This window comes from Nuphar pumila, chromosome 13 (assembly GCF_984573655.1).
Source record: "Nuphar pumila chromosome 13, dmNupPumi1.hap1.1, whole genome shotgun sequence".
In the NCBI taxonomy this organism is placed as follows: Eukaryota; Viridiplantae; Streptophyta; class Magnoliopsida; order Nymphaeales; family Nymphaeaceae; genus Nuphar; species Nuphar pumila.
In genome coordinates, this window is record NC_143261.1 from 18,361,341 (window position 1) to 18,384,331 (window position 22,991).

The 22,991-nt window shown below is 38.7% G+C and overlaps 1 protein-coding gene across 1 annotated transcript; it reads right to left on the reverse strand.

Annotated features, from left to right (window-relative positions):
• Positions 1 to 4,074: 4,074 nt before the first annotated feature.
• Positions 4,075 to 15,886, reverse strand: LOC149817973 (glutamate receptor 3.1-like). Its single transcript, XM_089986128.1, is given in 11 exon segments — positions 4,075 to 4,194; positions 7,648 to 7,840; positions 8,000 to 8,024; positions 8,347 to 8,479; positions 9,083 to 9,240; positions 9,342 to 9,747; positions 9,834 to 10,237; positions 10,317 to 10,347; positions 13,266 to 13,547; positions 13,636 to 14,975; positions 15,194 to 15,886. Coding segments are annotated over 11 exon segments (3,357 nt in total). The 5' UTR covers positions 15,459 to 15,886.
• Between the last annotated feature and the right edge of the window lie 7,105 nt (positions 15,887 to 22,991).

Below are 22,991 nucleotides of genomic sequence, written 5' to 3' on the forward strand. Positions count from 1 at the left end.
CTTCTTTTTCTTCAATTGCCTTTCCCTTTCCTCCTCCTTATTCTTTTTTTGCCTTTCCCTCTCCTCCTCCTCCTCATTCTTTTTTTGCCTTTTATTCTCCTCATCCTCCTTCTTCCTTTGCCTTTCCATCTCCTCCGCCTTCTTTTTTTGCCTTTGCTTTTCGTTCTCCTCCTCCTTCTTCCTTTGCTTTTCCTTCTCTTTGTCATCCTTCTTCTTCTTCTTTATCTTTAGTTCTTCCTCATTCTTCTTTTGGTTTTCAGCCTCAATATCTGATGGATAATCCTTCGCATAATACAATTCCAACTCTTTGTCTTTGTCTTTATCATTCTTAATCTTCATTATATTTTGGTACCTTTCATAACGCTCATATAGATAGGACTGACGGATAACTTATCTAATATTCATCTCATAGAATGTTGAGAGATTTTTTATCTGACGAGCTTTAGACATTGCTAATCTACACAACACATAAATTTAACTGCATCATTATATGTTACAACCGCCTCCCCAAGTATATAATAATACAAATTATCACATTCGTTACACAATCACCAACATTACAAATCGTTACAATATTTGGCTTTATAAGTAAACATCGTTGTAAGATTTAGCAAACTTAAGTATAAGTCGAGGTAACTTAAAAAATACACATCTTTAGTGCTTTAAATGTATAAATCGTTGCTGCTTCAAACTTACAAATCGTTGTATAAATCACAACCTTCATAAGTACATATCATTGTAATGTTTGGCTTCATACATATACATTGTTGTACGATTTATCAAACTTAAGTACAAATCATAATAGTTTCATTAAATCGTTATTGTTTCAAATATATAAATCATTGCTGCATCGAACGTACAAATCGTTGTAGAAATATAGTCTTCATAAGTACACATTGTTAAAATGTTTGGCCTTCATAAGAACAAATTGTGCTAACTAACTATTTTTTGACACCCAGAAGGTGGATAGGTACAAATTGATTTGTTTCAGTATGAAAATATGTGTTATTTTGCATGAATAGTAAAATCAGTTGTAAGATTTAGCATTCATATTTACAAATCGATTTGTTTGGATAACGAAACCTTGGTAATCCGATAATGGAGGAGAAACACCCAGAAGGTAGACGTAGTCGATGGTGGCAACGATGCTGCCACTGCACAGACGACAACAAAGGATGCTCCGGTGGCAGCCGACGATGGAAAATGGTGCTCTAGAGACAGCAGATGATGACAAAGGGTGCTTCAGTGGTAGTAGACGACGGAAAAGGGTGCTTTGGCGGCAGCAAACAACGATAAAGGGTGCTCCGACGGTAGCAGAAAACGGTATAACTGCTACTCTGGTGGCAGGAGACGACAACAAAGTTTGCATCGTCAAAGGGAGCTTCTGTTATAGCAGGTGGTGCAAAAGTTTACTGCTTAAGGCAAAAATAGAACGTTTGGACTATAAAGAGTTAACATCATTGCCGAACCGACGTTTCACTTTTCTAGATGGAGGATCTCGAACCGTCGTTTCCCTTTTTTTGAATGGAAGACATTTTTGTCATCTTTCAGAACCGTTATTTTATGGCAAGAATGGTGGAAAAGGGTACTTATGTCTTTGCAATCGCACTGGATTATGATGCTAAGTGATGCTGACAAACATAGGGATACGAGCCACATGTGCTTACATACGTGGTGCTCATTGGGACCCCCGAACACGCGATGTAGCTAACGACCGTCTTGGGGGGGGGACATATAACCTGCTTCGGTGTATGACCTACTCAAGAAAGTAATTTTTTTTTTATGAATACACCTTCCAAAACTACCATAATAATTAAAGATTCTTTCATGACAAACTGGATCAAATGGGCCTTATAGCAACAAATCTAAGAAAATTAGGATTCACTTCAAAGAAACCTCTATGAAGGCAGTTGAGATCTCAAGCATCCAAACACTCATTCTGTTGTCCACATGCCCGATGTTAATCAACGATCAGTAAATCCAGGATGAGAGAGAGATTTGCGGTAAGGTGGATATAGATTATTTGTGGGTCCGAAAATTAGATATGACAAGATATGATCCTTTTTGGGTTGCATCCAATTAGCTTGTTTCAAGCTCAAATCAGGTTGGATTTCGATGTTTGGTTTTGAGGTTGGTTTCGGTGGTCCAATAAAAGAGATGTGCAATTCAAAATTGGGCCAAAGAGGCAAAGACCGTCACTGGTTCCTAAATTTACATGTAAAACAGACCAAATCCCCTCTGGGTCTTTCTCCAATTCAAATGTTTGAGATGATGGTTTGGATTTAGTAACTTACGCCAGGACCTGACCAGTATCAGTTACAATATATTTGTACCCAAACCAAACGAATACCGCAATTCTTCATCTTGCACCACAAAGAATGATGGAACTTCCCATGTATTCTTGCAGCTTCAATTTGAACCGAATATATATATAGTAGTGCATAGGTGCTTGATGGACGGCCAGCGTAAAAAAAAACAATAGCAGGACAAAAGTCGCCCCTAAAGGTCAATAACGGTGACTTTTGTCGCTGCTATTGCTTGATGTTAAATTTTTTGCCAGCATATTCAAGTACCTAATGTTCAAGCACCTACCATAAAAACCAATAAGGGCGACAAAAGTCGCCCCTAAAGGTCAATAGAGGTGACTTTTGTTGCTGCTATTGCTCGACGTTAAATTTTTTGCCAGCATATTCAAGTACCTAATGTTCAAGCACCTACCACTTTTCCTATATATATATAGAAAAAGTGGTAGCTGCACAACCCTTAGGTGCACAGCTACGGTGGGATGATGCTGAGCATCCATTTTTTTTTCTGCCAAAAGACCTTTAGTGGGGACTTTTGTTGCCTATAAAAACTTTTAGCAGCGAGAAAATTCAACACTAAAGGTCTCTGCAGGACTTTTAGCAGCGACAAATGTTGCCGCTAAAGGTTTGGGACCTTTAACAGTGACTTTTGTTGCCGCTAAAAGTCTTTGGGCGGAAAAAAATGCTGAGCGTCACTTCTAATGATTGTGCAACTACCACCTTCTCTCTCTCTCTCACACACACACATATATATATATATATATAAAGGTCCAAAATCAACAGCCAATGACGATCAGGCCTCATATGTTTATTTTTTATAATTTATTTAGTAAGAAATATGCTTTCCAAGAAGACCTTATGACATATAAGCATGTTTCTTGAAACGTGAAAAAACCATGGCTCACAATGCACTTAAAATTTACAATACAAAGTATCCTGGCAGTTGTTTTTTAGCACTTTAAAAAATGCATCTGAACATTTAAAATTCATAATCCAAAACATGTCGTTCACTGAATCAATGATAAAAATCCAATATGTAAAGTATGATGGATGAAAAACTCAATCGCTAAAGAAGGAACGCCATTGATTATCATCGTTAGTAGATTTTTGGACCTTCCTTTGATTGTAGGGTCCAAATTAAGACGAAAATAATGCAGCTACCTGTCTATATCTCATTACCATCAAATTTATAACTTGATTGCAATCTACTTGTGAAGCCATATTATAATAACTCATCATCACTTACATATAAAGGGTATTCTGCACAAAATATATTGTGAAGCCATACTAAACTTAATCATCATCACAAGAATCCACAAGGTATTTCTCTGCAACTTCGGTTAACATCTTCTTTTAAAAAAACTAAAAGCAATAAACTATCTTTCAGACATTGCTTTTAGTTCTTTTAACTAAAAGCAATATCTTTCAGACAACTCTTAGCATAGGCCCTGGGGGTAGGGGTCCTAGCCTCAGAGTTGTAGGCTGCCGGCGTAGGTGTGGCAGGCTGAGCCAGCACGATCAGGTCTTGGTGCCGGGTTCTGTTTCTTCGGGTTATAAACAAAAAAAAAACTTTCAGACAAACAACAGAATGGTGATGAGATATCACTAGCAGAGACATAAAAGAGAGACAAGAAAACAGCAAAACAAAATCCAATGTTGCTACCGACTTTCGAAGCAATGAACATAGCAGAGTTCTGCTACAAACTGACCAATTCCAGCAGCTTAAGCACCGGTACTATAGAAACAGAGGATAAGCCACGATACCATACACTCATGAAACCAACCTGCATGCAGAGCTTTCACTGTATGTATTGGCAGAAGAGCTAGGTGAAGACCTCGCATATGTCACTAGAAGTGGCGTTTCTTGCAACGTTAGAAGATCAACAGTCACCTGCCAAAGGTTTCATAAGGAAACAAAACAAAGATAATCGAAAAGCACATAAAAATTTCTTCGTAGAGATAAAAACTTTCCATAAAAAAACACAAACTAAAATCGAACCACCTATGCAAAATCAACTGTTTTGCACAACCCAATCAACAGTTCAGGAAGAAATCCCCAGAAAAAACTGATTTTGAAGCAATTTTTTACGATTTTCTTACCTTTTTAATTTGGAGAAAACAAAACACTCGAATACAATTTCGGCAATATAATGTATCCTTATCCAAATGGCACGGCTAAACACATTTCGTAGGTCATTTGGCTTAGTCAGTTTTGGACTGAACCCATGTTACAAAAAAATCGCCGATATCTTGAAATATCATGGTTTTATCGCCGATACTTTCCATGGCTGATATAATAGAGAAAAATATGTGATGATCTCAAAATATAACTTATTTTGAAAATCTTACAATTTTATCATGATGTTAATGTGATAACAGCAATCTTTTATAGTACTCTAATATTATCGATACTTTTTTTACAAACATACTGCATTTTTATATTTTTATGTATGATGATATTTTTTCAAGAAAAAACAAAATATTTTAGAATATTACGAGATTTTCACTCCTTGGGATTAGGGTTGCAAACAGGTCAGATTCCGGAAGCCAAAATTGCAAATTTTGGCTATCCTGGATCTGAACCGAGCTGACTTCCCAATGTATTTTGAGATCCGTCATCCAATCTGTTTGCAATCCTAATTGAGATTCATGAAATCAAGATACGTGACATCAGTCTGGACTTGGCTACACTCGTGGGTTCCAACCCACAAGTGAAAAAACACTTTTTCTTAATTATTATTATTTTTTAGTAGATCATACCCTCCAGATGTGATCTACATGCCTGGTCAATTAGGGACCAACCCTTGGATCATATTATATTTTTATGGCGAGTATACAATTTTCTTCAGGAATAAAAAATCAACAGTCTACAATATACCAAAATTTTACCCCTCAAAAAAACATGTTTTGATCCACGAGTCAATCCCTAGTAAACAGAGTGCTCCGAGCACATCTATGAGGTTAGATTTGGTCAACAATACCTAGGGGTGTCAACGGGTCGGGTTTACACACCCGGACCAAACCCTATAGGATCCGGGTATAGTGACAAATAAGAAGACCTGAGTCCGGACCTGAAGGTCCGATTAATACATGGATCCGGGTATAGTTTGTGGAATTTCATACCTGACCCAAGCCCGACCCGTGTTCCGATTAAGATCCACAGATTTTCAATATAAAAATGATAAAAAATATTATTTTGCCGGGTATGGTTCATGTAGTCTTTATCGTGTCTGGGTATGGTTTCTTTTATAGTATCCCAATTAGACCCGAGTCCAGACTCAATACCATACCCGAAAATCTGGTCCAAGTCTAGTTTCACCTGGGTCCGAACCAAACTAGGCCCTTTGACACCCTAACACAACCTACCCCATGAGTTTCAGCTGAGAGAGTGTGAAACCCACGTGTAACAAACAATTTTTAAATTTATTTTTTGTCGCTATAAATAATTTTGCACACAAATTGGGGGAAGCACAGACCAGGTGCTTGATTAATTATCGCATTAATGTAGAATCTCACTAGTTTGAGTGAGAAACTTGACTCATCAGCTCACATGGGGTGCCACTAAGTCACGTGAAGGATAGTAGTTTTCCTCTTTATTAGAAAAAAGAAAGAGAAAAGTCCATTTACAGGATGCTATCACAACCATGGGTGTCAATGGGTCAGGTTTGACCAGTGTCAAGGTTTGGTGATAAACAAGGAGGTTTGATTAGATTCAAAGTCAGACTCAAAGGGCCCGACATATGCTACTTATGAGTGGTTATTAGATGCTTCACTGAAATCTCGGGCTTGAGCATGAATGAGGGTAAGAGCCAGGTTTTAGTGTTAAATGACCCATCTGGGGACGCGCAAAGGATGGCCTCCGTTATTTTCAATTGTCAAGCAGGTTCCTTACCAATGAAGTATTGGGGTTTGCCCTTGCACTTGGGGGTGTCTAGGAAGCTGCATTGGAACAGAGTGAAAGGTCGTGTTCGGGAAAAAGTCCAGCATGCACGACTTGCATGCACTCAAGGTTGGATTGTGTCAACCTAATCAAATTCAATATACTTCCCGTGGTGTTTATATTTTCTACAGATCTTCAATATACCAAAAAAGGTTGAAACACAGTTGGTTGCCATTTTTCAGATTCATCTGGTCAGGCGGCCTCTTATCGCCCGCCCTCTTGATTTAAGAGGCTTGGGGATTCATGATCTTCAGTTATTCAATAAGGCACTTCTTGCTAAATAGCTTTGGAGAATATGCAAAAAAGAAGGCAAGATGGCTATTATCTTCTCTAAAAAATATAATCTTGATGGATGGCCTTGGAATGGTCGGAAAACTATAAATGAAAGCAGGGTTAAGAGTGTGGAAGTCATGATATTTGATGCCTTTTGCCACGTTACACGTGTAGAGATCGGAGATAAGGCCTCTACCCTTATCTGGCAGGACCACTGGTGGGGCGATGGTAGGCTTCGGGATATTTACTCTTCTCTTTATGAGGCTTCTAAGGGTAAATTTTTTAGGGTTCAACAAGTTTGGTGACACAAGCTGGTTCTTGAGACATTGCTTTGCGTAGAGATTCAACATATATTGTGTTCCAGCAATGGTTAGAGATTATGAATACACTAACGATTCATCTGACCGGTCAATGAGAGGACAATTCTTTGTGCACTTTCGAAAGATGGTGTTTTTTCGGCCTCACTTCTTTATCAAGCTATGGGTGGTCACTCGATATCTTGGCTCCCAAGCAAGGCATTGTGGGGAGGGGGTCTTCCCAGTAAGGGCTCCCTCTTGGGCTGGTTGATTTTGAATGATAAAGTAAATATAAAACTTCGGTTGAAACGACGAGGATCTTACTTGGCAAGCAGATGCTCCCTTTGCTAGCAGGATGAGGAGTGCTTTGATTTCGAGAAGGCCTGCAATATCTTGTACTCAAAGGACTAGCTAGAAGCAGCCTCCTAGGATGGAGGCTCACTATAAAAAGGTTGGGCTAGAGGAAAACTCGATTTCTAAAAACCAGGCGCATAACCACCTTATCTGGGTTGGTTCTGAGAAGGGATGAGGGGTTGGACTTGTAAATTTCTTCACGAGAAATTAGAATGGTTACACCAACCCGGGTTATAAGTGTTGAAATATGAGTTCGATACGGGCTTGGCAAAATCTTGCATCATCTATGACCTTGTTCCTGAACAAACTCAGGGTACTATGGTGCCACGAGACAATCAAAGATATGGTGTGCTGAGCTCGCACACAACACACACACTTGTATAGTTGAAGAGGGATTCGACAACAGGTGATCTAATTTCTGAGTCAGTACGTCGACCTTTTTATATAACTCAAGGTTCGGCCCTAACTCGAAGATACCAACCTTCTTGGCTCCAACAGGGGCAGGTGTAGCCCTCTCAGATCGTGATGTTGAAGTGTGATGCATCGAATTCTCACTCAGGGTCTCAAATAGAGCCCACACCTCATCCTCACTCTTCAACATGAAAGTGCCCCCACAGGGGGCATCGACCATTTGACGGTTCTTCTCAGTCAGCCCGTAAACAAGCACGTAATCCCTATTACAAAATGTCGAGCAAAAGAAAAATTAATACAACCCAATTAAATGTGGCCTAAGGCCCTACTTTAACTAAAAAAAAAAAGACGAAGATGCCTCTGCTCGCGAACCACGATCCGTATATATGGGTGTCGATATCTTAGTGTGCCCACTTAGACACCGAACTTCCAATCCACGGCAGCCACCTGCACAAATAAAAACAAGCAAACAAAACACAAACTAACACATGACTAGGTTAGTTCAAAACAAATAAATAAAAGCATTAAATGTAAACTAAAAAGAATTAAAAATTCTAGACACGCTCCCCAACTTAACTCAGTTGGGTTATGATCTAGAACAGACTGTCCTCTGTTCCAGAACACGACACCATAAAAGAAATTCACGAACAAAACTCAACAAATGCAAACTTGACGATTTTGTCCTACACGATTTCGAGAATTTTCTGTCTAGACAGATTCTCGCAAATTAGACAGACGGATAGGTGAACAGTGTTGAAACATGCTTCACCTTGCTTGGGATGATCTGGCAATCGTTTGGGAGCTTCTCCTTTCCCGGGGACATGCTTATCGCAGCACACCTCTCTGAAACTGGCAAACGTTGGAAGTTTATCTGAAGTGTCTGGATCCTTTCGGCCTGGCAGCTGATTTGGTGCGAGGAATGATCAATCTTCAGAGGCATGAAGAAGGGATTTGATTTTATCTTCAAGTCACTCTGATGGACTGTTGCAGGCAGGGGCGTGCAGAAAATGGCCTGATGCAACGCTGGCCTGGATTGGCAACTGTCAGGCAATAGTTTGAGCTGTCGCTGTGGTCAAGGACATTGCAGTTGAGTGGTGGTCAGGGACAGCATGGTTGAGATGTTGCCGGACACTTGATTAAGCTATGCCTTGCACTAACCGCGATCGTGCAGGGGATTCTCTCTGCAATTTAGCATTTCTGTATCCAAAATTTCCGGTTACTTCATTCTCCTGTACTGATTTGGGCCCAAACGATACCTCATCGCTTGGTTCACCCTTTGCTAATTTAATAATATCTTTTTTTAAATATATATATATATATATATATATATATATATATATATATATATATATATAGCCGATATAAATGTACATATTGCTATAAAATCATGATAATTTCATCTCAACAATAATATGATGATATTTTGGTTGTTTAAATAGCAACTAAAATATCACTTTTGTTTGTGATAATTCCAAAATATCATCAATATTTGTCATTATGTGTACATGAGCAGCCGCTTCTGTGCCAGCTGAAACTAATTCCAAGCAGCTGAGAGAAACTTTCAGATAGAAAGACTGTATGATGAAAATTACAATGTAAGTTTCACGAAATGCCTTTATGGTACAAGTTGCTTTGGGTATAAACCATGCAGCTACATACTTCACTGATTACCAAGTATTTTGAAGTAATTGTAAAAGTTTACTTTTTACGGGTCAGTTGAAACTCCCTGCATTACCAGAAAACTGGTGAGTCAAGCCCTGCCACCTGAGAAGTCATTCTTTGGTGATCCCTCTCCTTGTTTTCTACTGGATCTGTGCTTCGACATATCTTCCTTCTCGTCGACAAATGAAAAAAATGTCCACAGACATCTGGACCTTGAGCTACCTTCAGATGGCTCAGCCGCATTAAGATCAGGGCTGTGCCGGTTGAACATAATTGCCACCCGAAGGAAGAATATAGAAAGAGCAACAACTGATGCAACACCACATATCAGAAACAGACCCCAGAAGCTGCTGAGATCGAGCTGACTTGAGCTGATATCAGTACTCTGCGAACTGCAACCAGTATTTGACAGCCATTTATCTTTGATCCTTTGGAGATCACCATTCTCTGCTAATGTTAATATGGCAGTTGAGAAATCATCTGATAAGGTAGAATCCCGAGGAAATGCCTGTTATCAGATGAATAGTAAATATAGTATGCCAACAATGATGAGGAATGAAACTATGACAACTGGTAATATATACAAATACTTACGAAACCCCAACCACTCTTAGTAAACTCCTTGCCTCGAATTGCAAACTTGCAGTGTTTTGAGAGAAATAGTTCAATATATGGAAGCTCATCAACCATGGCAGCGATGCCACCATTGGCTGGACCTTGATCAAGGGCGTGAGCATAGGCATCCGGTGAGCCAAGAGCAATAAGACTAGACTTTGATACACCTAGTTCTATAAGATAGTTCTCAGCAAAAGAACCCACTTGGTATCCGATTGGCTCTCCACTTGCTATCAAGCTTTCAATTCCTGTGACTGGTGAAGAAAGCTGCTGCACTGTAAGTATTGAAGTCAAGCTTGCTGTATAGTTTGAATTAACTATGAGGACCACAAAGAGCCACATCACAAGCACAAAACGTCCAAGGGTGCTCAGCGTATTCTCTCCTGCATAATCAATAAGACAGCAACTTATTGAGAACTCGTCTAAGAGATCAAATAAACAATAAAAGGCACGTAAACTTACTGTGAGCGAAGAGCATGGTTGAGAAGCTAAACTTGCAAAAACAAAATAGTGACATCAAACAAGTTCAGCCCCAGAATCATTAATTTAAAAGAATCGAACAAAAACGGTTGAAGAAGAAGCCATGTGAACCCTTGGAATCTAGGTTTTCACAGATCACTTCATTTTGATAAACAGCTTTCATGCAAGAGATTATAATTCAGGTCATATTTTAACACAAATTAGCCTGTGTGATGCTCTTCTTTCCCAAGGTGCACACAGACGCATACTCCCTTTTTCCACTTTCTCATTATGCAGAAGGTTTAGCCATAGTTGGCCTAAACTAAACCAAATGAATAACTTCTAACAGATCGCAGATAAGGTATAAGGCATGCTGTTTCCAGGGTCAACTCTGCTGCGGTCCTTGAAATTTCAAAGTGGCTATAGTAAATTCTGTTTATCTTTACATCCAGGGTAATTTAAGCTAGATATGCAAGGAATTCACTCATAGCTAGAGAACCCAAGTGTTAACCAACTGCACCACCACCGCTTGATAATGATGATGATGGTGGAAGATTGTAACTTTAGTGTAGGTTTCTAACTGGAGTCATGACTCTCCATCCATGGAGAGTATGAATTTCCTGGAATTTAGATATACCAAAAAAGGGAATGAAGGGATAGGAGTAAACAAACAACTGATTCCCCATGTTTATGGTCTTGTGATCAAAATATAATGAAAAAATATACATGTAAATTTATTTATTCATTTGCAAGTTGAAGCATAAAAGTAACATTTATTATCTACTGAAAAGGAAAATATTGAGTCGCTGAGTTTATGTAAATAATCAGATTCAATTCAAACTTGAGTAGTTGAAAACAGAAGTCCAAATGGACAGAACAGAGGAACAGACAAAGTAGATTAGTTGCAAATCAAAGAGAAGTAAACATAAATATGGACATAATGAAAATTCTATCCTTTCTAACAACTTTAACATTGACCAAGGGAAAAACGCCGTGAGCAATCAACAAATTGTAACAATCAGACATGACAATGAGAAAAACTTCAGCCCAAAAACCCCTTGGAACATGGACTTATCCATTAGGTGCGATCAGTTTATTCTCCTTATATTATGGCTTTATAATTTACACAGTTGCATATGTAGCACAATTGATTATTCATACGAGATCTATATATAAAATTATTGATTGCATCAGGAACATCAGATGTAGCACTATGATCCATCAGAAACCATCATGGTGAACTTGAATTGAAATTTCAACTTGAGCTTGAGATCAAGCTTGGAGACTAAGCCAATTTTGAGGTTCCGAGTTTTCTTAGCCAACTGTAGGGTTCTGAGTTTTCTTAAACAAAGGAAATTACTTCAACTTATTATTTAGTTAGATTTGGCTTGTATACATAGGCCAACTTGGCAAATGTTCACATAGTCCCCGACTCTTTAAGGATTCAAAACTAAGAGATTCTCAAAAGATTCAACAGTTAGTCGACAAGCCCCAGAAGACCAAGATGGCTAGTCCAAATAGCCAGTCAAATAAGAGGGTGACCATGACCTGTCAAGGAGAATGGCATGGCAAACACCACATACAAGCATGGGCAAGCAAACATCTAAGCCTTCATTGTAAGTCCTGATACATACGTTGACCATCTCATTGAGCCATTTGGACTTGCATGAAAACAAAATAAATATAATATTGTTATGTGAAGAAACTATATTTATCAAGATCCAATCAGACTGTTTGGATCAAACTCCATGATAATTCAGAGAATGGCAATGTAGAATCTATCCATGATAACTCATAACTCCAGAAGGCTGATGCTTCTTCATGGTTCATGTCAAAAAGTTTCCCTGAATGTACATACAGATATAAATCTAGGTTCACATTGAAGAGAAATAATCTAAAAGTATCCCTGGCCAGGTTGAAATCAGCCATGCAGATGCCTAGAGTTGTAATAAATTCCTCCACCAAGCCAGTTCAGCACTATTGCCATCCCATTTATCAAACTTTTCATGATAATTGTGCTAATTACTTCACAAAGCACATCTTATATATACGTGCATGTTTGCAAAGCAGAATATAGGTCATAAACAGTCTTATCTCCTAAACCGTCCAAAACAGCTTAGAAAGCCATAGCCAAGATATTTGCTTAATCTGAACTTACAGGTGTGCTTGTATATAACTTATGAGAAAACATGTTTTATATCATGTACTTTTCATGTTTGATATGTTTTTAGGTGATAAAAAATCAATGGTCCATATTGCACTAAAACAGTGATAAAAAGATCAAATTTTCTGGTGAAATTGGTCCAATCCAAAGCAAGAATTTTAGTAAATAAACAATGATAAAGACATACAGGTTTAGATTAATCAAAACACACACACACACACACACACACACACACACACACACACACACACACACACACACACACACACACCACATACATACATACACACACCACATACATACATACATACATACATACATACATACATACATACATACATACATACATACATACATACATACATACATACATACATACATACATAGGTTTTTATAAGGTTTCAAAAATCAACAACCCACAATTTTCATAAATTTTTGAGGCCCTAAATACCTTTTTTCATCCAAAATGCATGATCCAAGTGTTGATTTCTAGTAAATCAATCATGCTGAACACATCTGTATGGTCAGAATTTCTAAAAAACACCCGAAATCCAATGAAATGATTCATTTAGAACCATGCCATATTTAGTACGGCTTTATTACCCTATATATATATATATATATATATATATAGAGAGAGAGAGAGAGAGAGAGAGAGGACATTCAGTCATTCCCAAGCATGACTTTAATGCTGCAAGCAAAACTGTCTAAATAAAATAGCTGAGGACTTGCTTAATCCAACACAAGTAAAAATGTCATCATATTCCTTCAGGTGAACTTTTAACAACCTACCAAAGAACTGTAACAATTTGCCGTCTTGGTGGGCCTCGAAACTCATCATTCACCCGATGTTCAAGAGTCCACACAACTGTCCCCATTATAAGAACAAATGCTGCAGTTGCACACCACATCTTTAAAGTAAAGGGCCTCAGGAATGCCGAAGCACCTGATTTCATCCTTTTGGTGGAAGCTACCACAACAAGCCCAGACTCAGCAAAAGGCTGTGTGAAGTCTACAATCTTTGTCCTGTTGGTGACAATGGCAATATCTCCAACTGCTGCATCAAAGAACTGCCAAACAAAAAAAGTGAACCAAAGGAAAATGATTCAGAAAAATGCATTCAATTTACAGAGAAAAGACCAATGATTATGTACGCACTCTTGATTGAACCAGGTTTACAAGCTCAGTGTAACTTGGATTTGACACACCATCTCCAAATGGTATGAATTTGAAAGGAACAGCATAAGGTAATAAGTTTACTGCAGCAGTAAATACGTCTATACAAAATCCCTTCATTATATCAGTTCCTTGACCCAGTGAGACAAATTCTTTATAACTTGCCCTATTAGGGACACCAATCCTCATCTGTCTTCCATTATTTGGAAAGACCCACCCGCGGGGCGTTGTTGTTGTCTCCCCAGGCCAGATAACACTATAAATCTGTTCATTAGAAGCATTTGGCGGCTTAGAGTAAAGACTTTCTGGTGGCTCCACTGATAAGCCAGAATAGTTAGACCAATAACCAATTAGCCTAAACCCTGTCCCAATAACATTAATTACATCGTACGCAGGATGGATCAGGTATCCAGCAGAATCAAACCTAACCTGACCGGTTACACCCATGAAATCTGCTTGCAGTACTCTTGCCAGAAGCGCCTTTCCCCCATTAAACACACTCAACGCTTCAAGATTCATGTTGCTTCCTTCTGCATTGTGCAATTTTGGATAATTGGAGAAAGAGATAGTACCTCCTCCATCAAGAAAAGCATTAACTGCATGTGCTATTAGCCATACACTATCATATGCATACAGACCGTAATTATTCAACCCCAAATTGCTCAGTCCGTCCTTCTTAACCAAGTTGTTCCACCTAGATGCAAATGCCTTCTTTTTATTTGACTTGGGTACATGCTGTCGCATGACCAGAACTCCTTGGAGTGTACTCATGATGTCTGAACCAACAGTATAAGTGTCTAGATAAGAGGAGAGCCAATCAGTAGCTATCCATACATATCCATTACTCATCATTCCAAGATACTCTGCAACAGAGAAGATCAGAAGACCTGAACCAGGGTTAACATGGACAACGATAACTCGCGATTCCATTAACGCCAATCTAACCAACATGTCAGTGACATCACTTCTAGTCATTCCAGGCCTCAATGCAGCTTTGTAAGAAATCCTACACCGTCTCTCCTCAAGCTTATCACCTAAAGCAGTCACCCCACTCCTTCCATAATCATCATCAACAAAAAGTGCAATTACTTCTTTCCAGCGGTAATAGTCAACAATTGCAGCAATTGCAGACATTTGAAACAAATCACTCTGGGTTGTCCTAACAAAAAATGGGTATTGAAGCGAAGAAAGAGTCGGGTCTGTGGCAGCAAAAGAAAGAAGAGGAACTTGGAGTTCATTAGCAACATGTGATATCACATGAGAAACCACAGAGGACTGTGGACCAATTATGGCAACAGTGTCCTTCTCCATAAATTGCAAAGCTGCATTGACAACCGACTTGGTTAGCAGACATCAGACTACACGCAGAAGGAAAAAGCTCAAATTCATCATTATACAAGTTGAACCATTGAAATTAAAGTAGATAAGTACACATTTACAAAGATCTAAACGGATGTTCCAATACTTTGGAAGGAAGTTACAGAAAAAGACAAGAATAACATGGAAGATATTAGAGAAGTGGAGAAGTCTAACAATATACCTGCAACTATGCTAAGAAATCCACTGGTGTTGGAGTCCAGCATGGTAACAATGAGCTTAGTTCCACCAAGAACACTGGAATCAGAATTGACATCATCTTGTGCAGCCTCAATTGCAATCTTAGCGACAGAGCCTATAGTGGAACTGAAAGTGAAAATGGCTCCCACATTAACCACAGAAGACCTGGACGACGCGTTTCTACCAGATCCCTCCCCCAAAACTCCATTACAGAAGACCATAATCACAAATAATGAAACAGGGATCATGTTGACCAGAAACTAGAGAAGAAAAAAAACACAAATGTGACTATTGCAAACACCAACCACATGAAAATCACTCGATCACAAACTGGGTTGGGCTCTAATCTAATGAAACAACAAACAATTCCAAAATCCAATATTGGCAAACAAAAAGTATCTAGAAAAATACTCCTTTGATCACCAATCTGAAAGCAAAAGCAAGAAAATGGGACGATACGGACTCTCTTTCTTTCCTCAAAGCTCAGGGTTGCTGCTGATACAAAGGGAAAGCCCAAGAAAGAGAAGAAAAACTATGAAGATAAATATCAAGAGTGGCATGTGGGTATGCTAAATCTCCACAAAACTCGTCAAACTCACTCTCTTGCTGCAGTATGGAAGTGGGCTTTGTTGGGCACTTGCTTTTTACCAAGCTTGACTCGAATCCAATCCCATTCAACAATCGTCAGCAAAAAAACCCACATATAGCACGTTCGGAAGAGAGAAACTGTCATAGGAAAAGATAGTGTTGTCTAAGAGAGTTTTTGATATGAGAAGTTTTCTAAAAGAAAATTTTTAGCTTGTTTGTGTAGCATGAGAAAAACAAAGTGAAAAAATGAGAGGAGGGTGGTGGGTGGTGGTGAGATGGAGGGTGGTGGGGAGTGCAAAAATAAAAATTTTCCTCCACTCTCATGAAGGAATGTTTTCTATTAAAAAAATTTATTTTTTATAAAAGCTCTCAGCTAAAAAGTCTTGAAAGGGTCGAAAAATCAGTACAGTCATTTTGCATCACTTTTCTTAGATCTTTCTAGCTTCCAAACGTGCCCAGAGAGAGAGGTCTAAATTTTTAAGGGCAATTGATTGACAAGGAAATGATGCTTTAGTGTGATGGAAAAAAACATCATATCTGGGGAATATGCTACCAGCCTCACAGGTCATATAGAGTGCAACTTGCTTTCCTTCTGGTCATAACGGATGCTTATTCGCTACTGGGGTGCGAGTTGGTGGCTGGAGAGCATTTAAAAACATAAAGGCCGAGTTATGTGGTTTTCCAAGATAACACCCTGCACACGTTTATATATATATATATATATATATATATATATATATATATATATATATATATATATATATATATATACGGTGAGAGAGAGAGAGAGAGTATATATGATGTGCCGAACCATATTTAGGGATGATGGTTGGTTGAATTGGATGATGAAGCTAACCGTATCTGGGGGTTACTAAAATACCATGACTTCAACAAATCAAGCATAAATCTTCTTTTCATTTTCTTACAGGCAATGCCTTTAGAAAAAGCAATCTGTTATTAATGTAGAGTTGCTATGGGGCAGCCTACACATTCAAAAGTTCTGATTATTAGCCAGCAAACCCCTCAACCTCAATTGTGTCCCACCAAAGTGACTTGTTTCCATAATGTTTAGTTTTTAGTACTATGGGTAGCACTTGTGGCTTGATTGAGCCAAGTTGAGTCAATATGATGATCGAACACGGACCCACTAATCGAAGCCGTCATCTTTCAAGGTGATTTCTCTTTATAAAACCAGATGTGTCAATTTTTTGTAATTTAATCATTTTTTTAACAAGTGATTTTTTCTATTTTGAAAGTTTTGTCACAAACACTCTGCTTACGTGAAACTCATTACCAGCTAAACAAAAAGAGATTTTCTATTCTAAATTGGTTACCTACCGGGCTAGTAAGTTTTGCTGATGTGAACCCAAGTTGGTGGTTTGCTCAAGGGGCAGCAGTCTGAAAAGAAGTGATGACCCCTTTGTCCCAGGTTAGACTCCTACCAATTGTGCGAGTGTCTTTTAACTTATGGGCTTTGTAAGGGTTTAGGTGTCAGTGACCCAACCCCACCCAGAGTTTACTTAGTAAGGAAACTGATGCAGTATGGGTCCGTGATAACCGTGACTCGAGCCGGTACACAAAGCTCACCCAGCGAGCTCAAATCCAGAAGTGGCCGCTCGTACAGGGCAAGAGCCTAGCCAAGGAGGCCATGTTGTGCTGAGGTAATAGATAGCTCTGTTAGAAGTAGCTTTGGATACTTTATTTTCTCTTTGTTTTTTCTTTTGTATTTAATTCAGTTATTTATTTTCATATTTGATTAGCATACTTCGGTATTGAATCATACAGGGTTCAAGAGAGGTCATCCTGTTCACTGCATCATATTGGTATCAGAATTTTTGGTTAGCGCCTCAATCGTTCATGTCACGAGATTTGATGGCGGATTCTGAGAAAGGAAAAGCAGCAGACATGGATCATTTAGAATACAGGGTTGAACACCTTGATGATCAGATCAGCAATCTTAATGAAAAATTTGAAGTGTTTGGTGCAATCCAAAATTTAGAGCAAATTGTTGAAGGGACATGCCAATTGAAGAGAACGAATCATACCTTTTTGTTGTTGCGGAAGCGAAAAAACAGTGGATCGATGATGCTCGCTTTTGCTCAACGGATGTGTGCCCTCACTTGGAGAGAACGATGATTCCCACGAGTCCAAATGCTCCCCAATGTCTTCTTCCCTTTGTTTTTCACTGTGCACCGTGTTCCTCTTTTATAAGCACACAAAAGGATCTATCTGTGTCTCACACATATTCTTTATCTTCCTTTCTCAAACACACCAAAGGCCCAGCCTTTGTTTCTTTGCTCTGTGCATCTCAGGAACTCTTTTCCTTTGACTCCTCTATACGCATATCAGAGAGAGAATCCCTTAAGAAAAGGGAAAGTGGGTGGTTAGTAAACCTCCTCCTCCTCACACGGTGGGCCGGGTTCGGATCATTCCCATCATGGGTGAATCCGGTTCCCAACCCAACATGAATCGAGGACACCAGTCGTCGTGTCGATTGGCTTGGGGAACTACTAGAAGAGGAGCATTGGACGCATCCACAAGTTGGATTTGATGCTTATGAAAGTGTGTCAAAACATGTAGAAGAGATTCCATGAAGCGAGGTTGTTCCTAGTCGGGGGAGTGCCCTGGCGACAGGGTTGCAAACGAGCGATGTTCAACAAGCGGTGGCGATCGAATCAAAAAAGAGATAGCCAATAGTGATAGTCTAATCATCACCGGTTTCAAGACCATTGAAGGCAGCCAGAAAGAACCCCCAATGGTGGGGATGAAGTCAATGAAACTGGACTTGCCTTAGTTTATGAATATTGGTGAATCAGTTTCTGATCCATATTTTCATTCGGGTTGTTTGGATTTTTTTGTTTTGTATTGTGCTTGACTACAATACAGGGATGCCTAGACTCAAATGCCTTGTTTTAGATAGATTTGCTTTGAGAACATCACGATATACAATTTAGCTGTTATAGTTTGTATATTCATTCGCTCAACTTGGCATCTTTGTGGATTTCTTAAGGATCTTGAGTATGCAGCAGGCATACTTCCTTCTCCATTTGCATTCAGTAATGGAACTTTTGGTGCGGAGAACATGCCAGATATGGTGAGGCAGAAGCACCATGCACTTGTACTCTAACCCGTGGAAGCGATGAAACATCTAGGAATGGAATAGCGAACAACATAATGTTCAGCAGTCTCATTACAATTGAATTTAAAAGCAGGCATAACAATGGTGATCTTTCTCTTGCACTCGGTGACACCGTGTTTTTTCCTGCTTCACCAAGTTCAGAGTGCTGGGCTGGGCCAACATACTCTAACTCTCCACCTCCAAGCTCACTGCCTATGCTGAAATTTTCTCTGCAAGAGAAGCAGAGCCTCTCGCCCAAGTTGCAAAGTCAAGACTAGACTTTTATTGTTTGGAAGATGTTTGTTTTGACACCACATTCAATGTAAACAATTCTACTATGCTATTTCTGTATTGCTTGCTCTAATAGATGTTGTTTGCTTCTGTTTTTCTGAATGGCGACAGGAGATTGTCTATCTGAGCAAGCTCTACCATTCCAATATCGTGAACCTTATAGGGAATAGCATAAAGGATGACCAAAGGCTTCTAGTTTATGAATTTATGGAAAATGGGAGTTTGGACAATCATTTGTTTGAATGTATGATACAATGCATATTTAAGAACTTGCCATTATTCTGTGCTTTCCCCGCTCATTTCTGAAATGACAGGCTTGAAGCATTCAAACTTGGCATTCTTGTGGCAAACCAAGCTGAACCGAGTTTGAGCTCATAATGAGCCCAAGCTAAACAATCCAAGATCAAGTTGTCTTTTTTATTGAAAAAAATATATTATTTGTACAAAAAATACAGTTTTCAGAGCTGGAAGCAATCAGATTTTCTCTCTAAATCTACCGCTTGGAAGCCAAATACTTCAATCAGGTTGCACACTTCATTATTTGATGTAGCCTAAAATATATTTATTGCTATTACGTTATTGACAAGCCTATATGAACCGAGCCAAGCTCGACACCTATTATTCATATTTGGCTTGCCAAGCCTATTGTACAAGTTCAAATAAGCTCTTTATGAGCGGAGCTACAAGTGAATCGCCTCATCGTCAGCCATAATACCTTTCATAGCACCTACTGGTAACAATAATGGGCAACCTCCACAGATGGTACTGTCCTATGTGAGTGCCTTGTTCAAGTAATTCTTGATTTACAACCTCCACTAATGCTAGAGCATTGCCAGCCATTCTTGCCAACCATAAACATTTTAGAAACCATAGCTAGATGACTCGCTTCCTATACCTAAATGCTATCTGAAGGCCTCAACTATTGCGCAAAGTCAGTAAGCAGGTGATGGAAATGATTTGAGTAATGCTTTTAGTTATTCAAAATTTCCTCCTTGACAGAGGTGCCAAAATCAAACTTACCATTTGTTTGTCTCAAGTCCATCTATCAACAAACATGGTTTGGTGATCCAGTGAGTGTGAGCTAAAATTATGATTTTAGATATAATTTAGGAATTGGATCCATATCCGGGCAAAAACCCATAATAAACTTGTTAAAACATGTAAAATGGTGGACAGATCGGGTCATACAATCCAAAATGAAGTAATTCAATCCATTATCCATGATTGTCCAAATTGTCCGCACATCGTCATCAAACAACAGACATTTGGAACATAACATTTAAGTACGGTGTAAACAAACATTGGACTTGGAACAGCTGTTACGGAATGAACATAACCAATGTTTTGTTTCATTCTTTTTGTTCATTTTGTCCAACCCTGGACAAACGATCAAACATACCCTTGAGGGGCATATGAATCACGGACATTAGAGGATAGGACAGGATGCACTCTCCCGCCATATCCTGCCCCTAAAACTAAAAGATTTTCCTGTGCTGTTGCATGTGGGGAGGGACACGGAACGGTGGACGCCGTTATTGCATCTGCGGGATGCACCAAGCAGGAGTCTGTCTTCTTGTCCCATGTTTGTGTGGTCATGCGAATGTGCACGAGGCCCTCACGCTGGGCGTCCTGCAGATATCTCATCAAACGCTTCACCAAAAGGAACAAATGCACGATTTTTTTTTATTTCTTTTTAAGCCAGTGACACTCTACCATCCAGGATTAGGTTAATTTTCACATGAAAAAATCATGCCCAAGAGAAGAAACAAAACTGCACCAACTCCAATTTGTAGTCATACCTAATGCTGGTAAACCCAACTTGGCCTTGCTGAGCTGGGATTCCTATATGTGCCCACCAATGGTAGCTTGCCAAGTGGCAATTGAACCATATCGCCCCCACTCCAATAACCACTATGTCATGCACGCTTTGGTAAGAGTTGGGTCCCACTAATGATGTCACCCGTGACATAGGCCCCTTTAACGGGTTGGATATGAGTGGGTATGGATCCAAATCCATATTGGTTAGGGGAGGGAAAAACCGGATTTGGGCTGTCCCAAGGAGTAAGAGGGAACCGTTTTTGGACTTTTGAGTGTTTCTGTTGTGGGATCCCGAGAAATAGGAGACTGGCAAAACTCGTCTCCGGATCCCCATTTTCAGTTCCTTACATTAGATTTTTACTATTTTCAATATTGGGAAAATATTGGATATTTTCGTGAGTTCCAATCCCCCCTAGTTGATGTGTGTAACCTAATTTGACATAAAATATAATTTTTTAAGATTCAAAATTTGGTATATTGCATGTTGTTGATTTTTTCAGCTCTTCCGAAAAACACAATTTGAGGGTGGTTTCTACTAAACCAAACATGTAACGAATCTAATTCTACAAGATCAGATGTGTGCAAAATAAAAAAAAAAATATTGAAGTTTTTTACTAGAGAGTTTGGAACCCATGAGGGTAGCAAACATTTTCTCATCAATATAATATGCTTTTAGCTTATTTTTATCATTTTCTTTATGTTTTTAAATGAAATATTCTTATAATTTTTTTTTTAAAGATTTACCAAGAATTCATCCCAATATTCCCTAAAACTATATCTCTTTTATCATAATAAACAAGATTTGTGGCTATATTTCCAAGTCTCCTTCTAGATCAAATGTTAAGTGAAACATGATCACCAAGGTCATAAGTCCAATGTCTCCGCTACCAAAATCATGACTTCGTTCAACGTTTTTGCAATAGTTCATGAACTTGGTCGCATCATGTTTGAAAAGTCAAGGCTTCTTGCTTCCATAAACTTTTTTTTTCTTATGAGCTTTACTAACTACTTTAGCTACTCTTTTATCAGCCCTTGGAACCCCAAGTAAAAAAAATGGTAAAATATTTAGTCGAATTAATTTTATGAATATTACTGATCAAATAGTATGTTCTTGATGATCAAATAGTATGTTCTTGGACTAACAGTTTTTTATTTTTTTTGAGAGAAAAAAAATGGCCACTTGACACAAAAGAAAGGTTTGGGTTATGGGTTAAATGTTACTGACCATATATAAGCAGCAGGCTATGGTTTAAACTTTCAGATCCAGATCCAACAAAAAATATTAATCCAACTTTACGTGTCTAACATACTTATAGGTAAATGTTTGCATTATCGAAGGTACGATACTACTGAGCTGGAAATTATAGGTGTAAGCTGTATTGACTTGATCTGGAAATTATAGTGTAATCATTGGCTAGAAATCATACCTTATACTATGTTTTTTTATGTAAGAACTTGAATTTTTATAGTAAAAATTTTAGCCCTTTGTAGCCGTTGATTTTAAAGCCCTTGAAAACTCTGCTTACATGTTGCATTCCAAACTCATTTTCTATTAAACAAACTATTTAGATAACATTTTAGGGTGATAATAAATTTTCAAAAGTTTTATATATTTTTAAATATTACGAATACCAATATTTTATTAAGATTTTCCCTAAAAACAGTTTTTTATTGTGCAATTTTGAGAAAATAAGGTCCAATGAAAATATGGGGCGGCTGTTTTACCTGTTTTTAGGTAACAAGATAACCATGAACATTATTTATTGACTTGTGGAGCATGCGGTGGGACCGACCTAAAACATTGAGGGACCCTTAGGGCCTTAGCGGATCTGGTGCAGACGACTGGGTCCAAGTCCGGTCCTCAACCAACTAGACATGGTCCAGGTCCAACTTTATCAAGCAAAATGCCTTTTCGGTCCCCACTACTTATCTTATGGAACCAAGTTAAACCCGGATCTGATCTTGA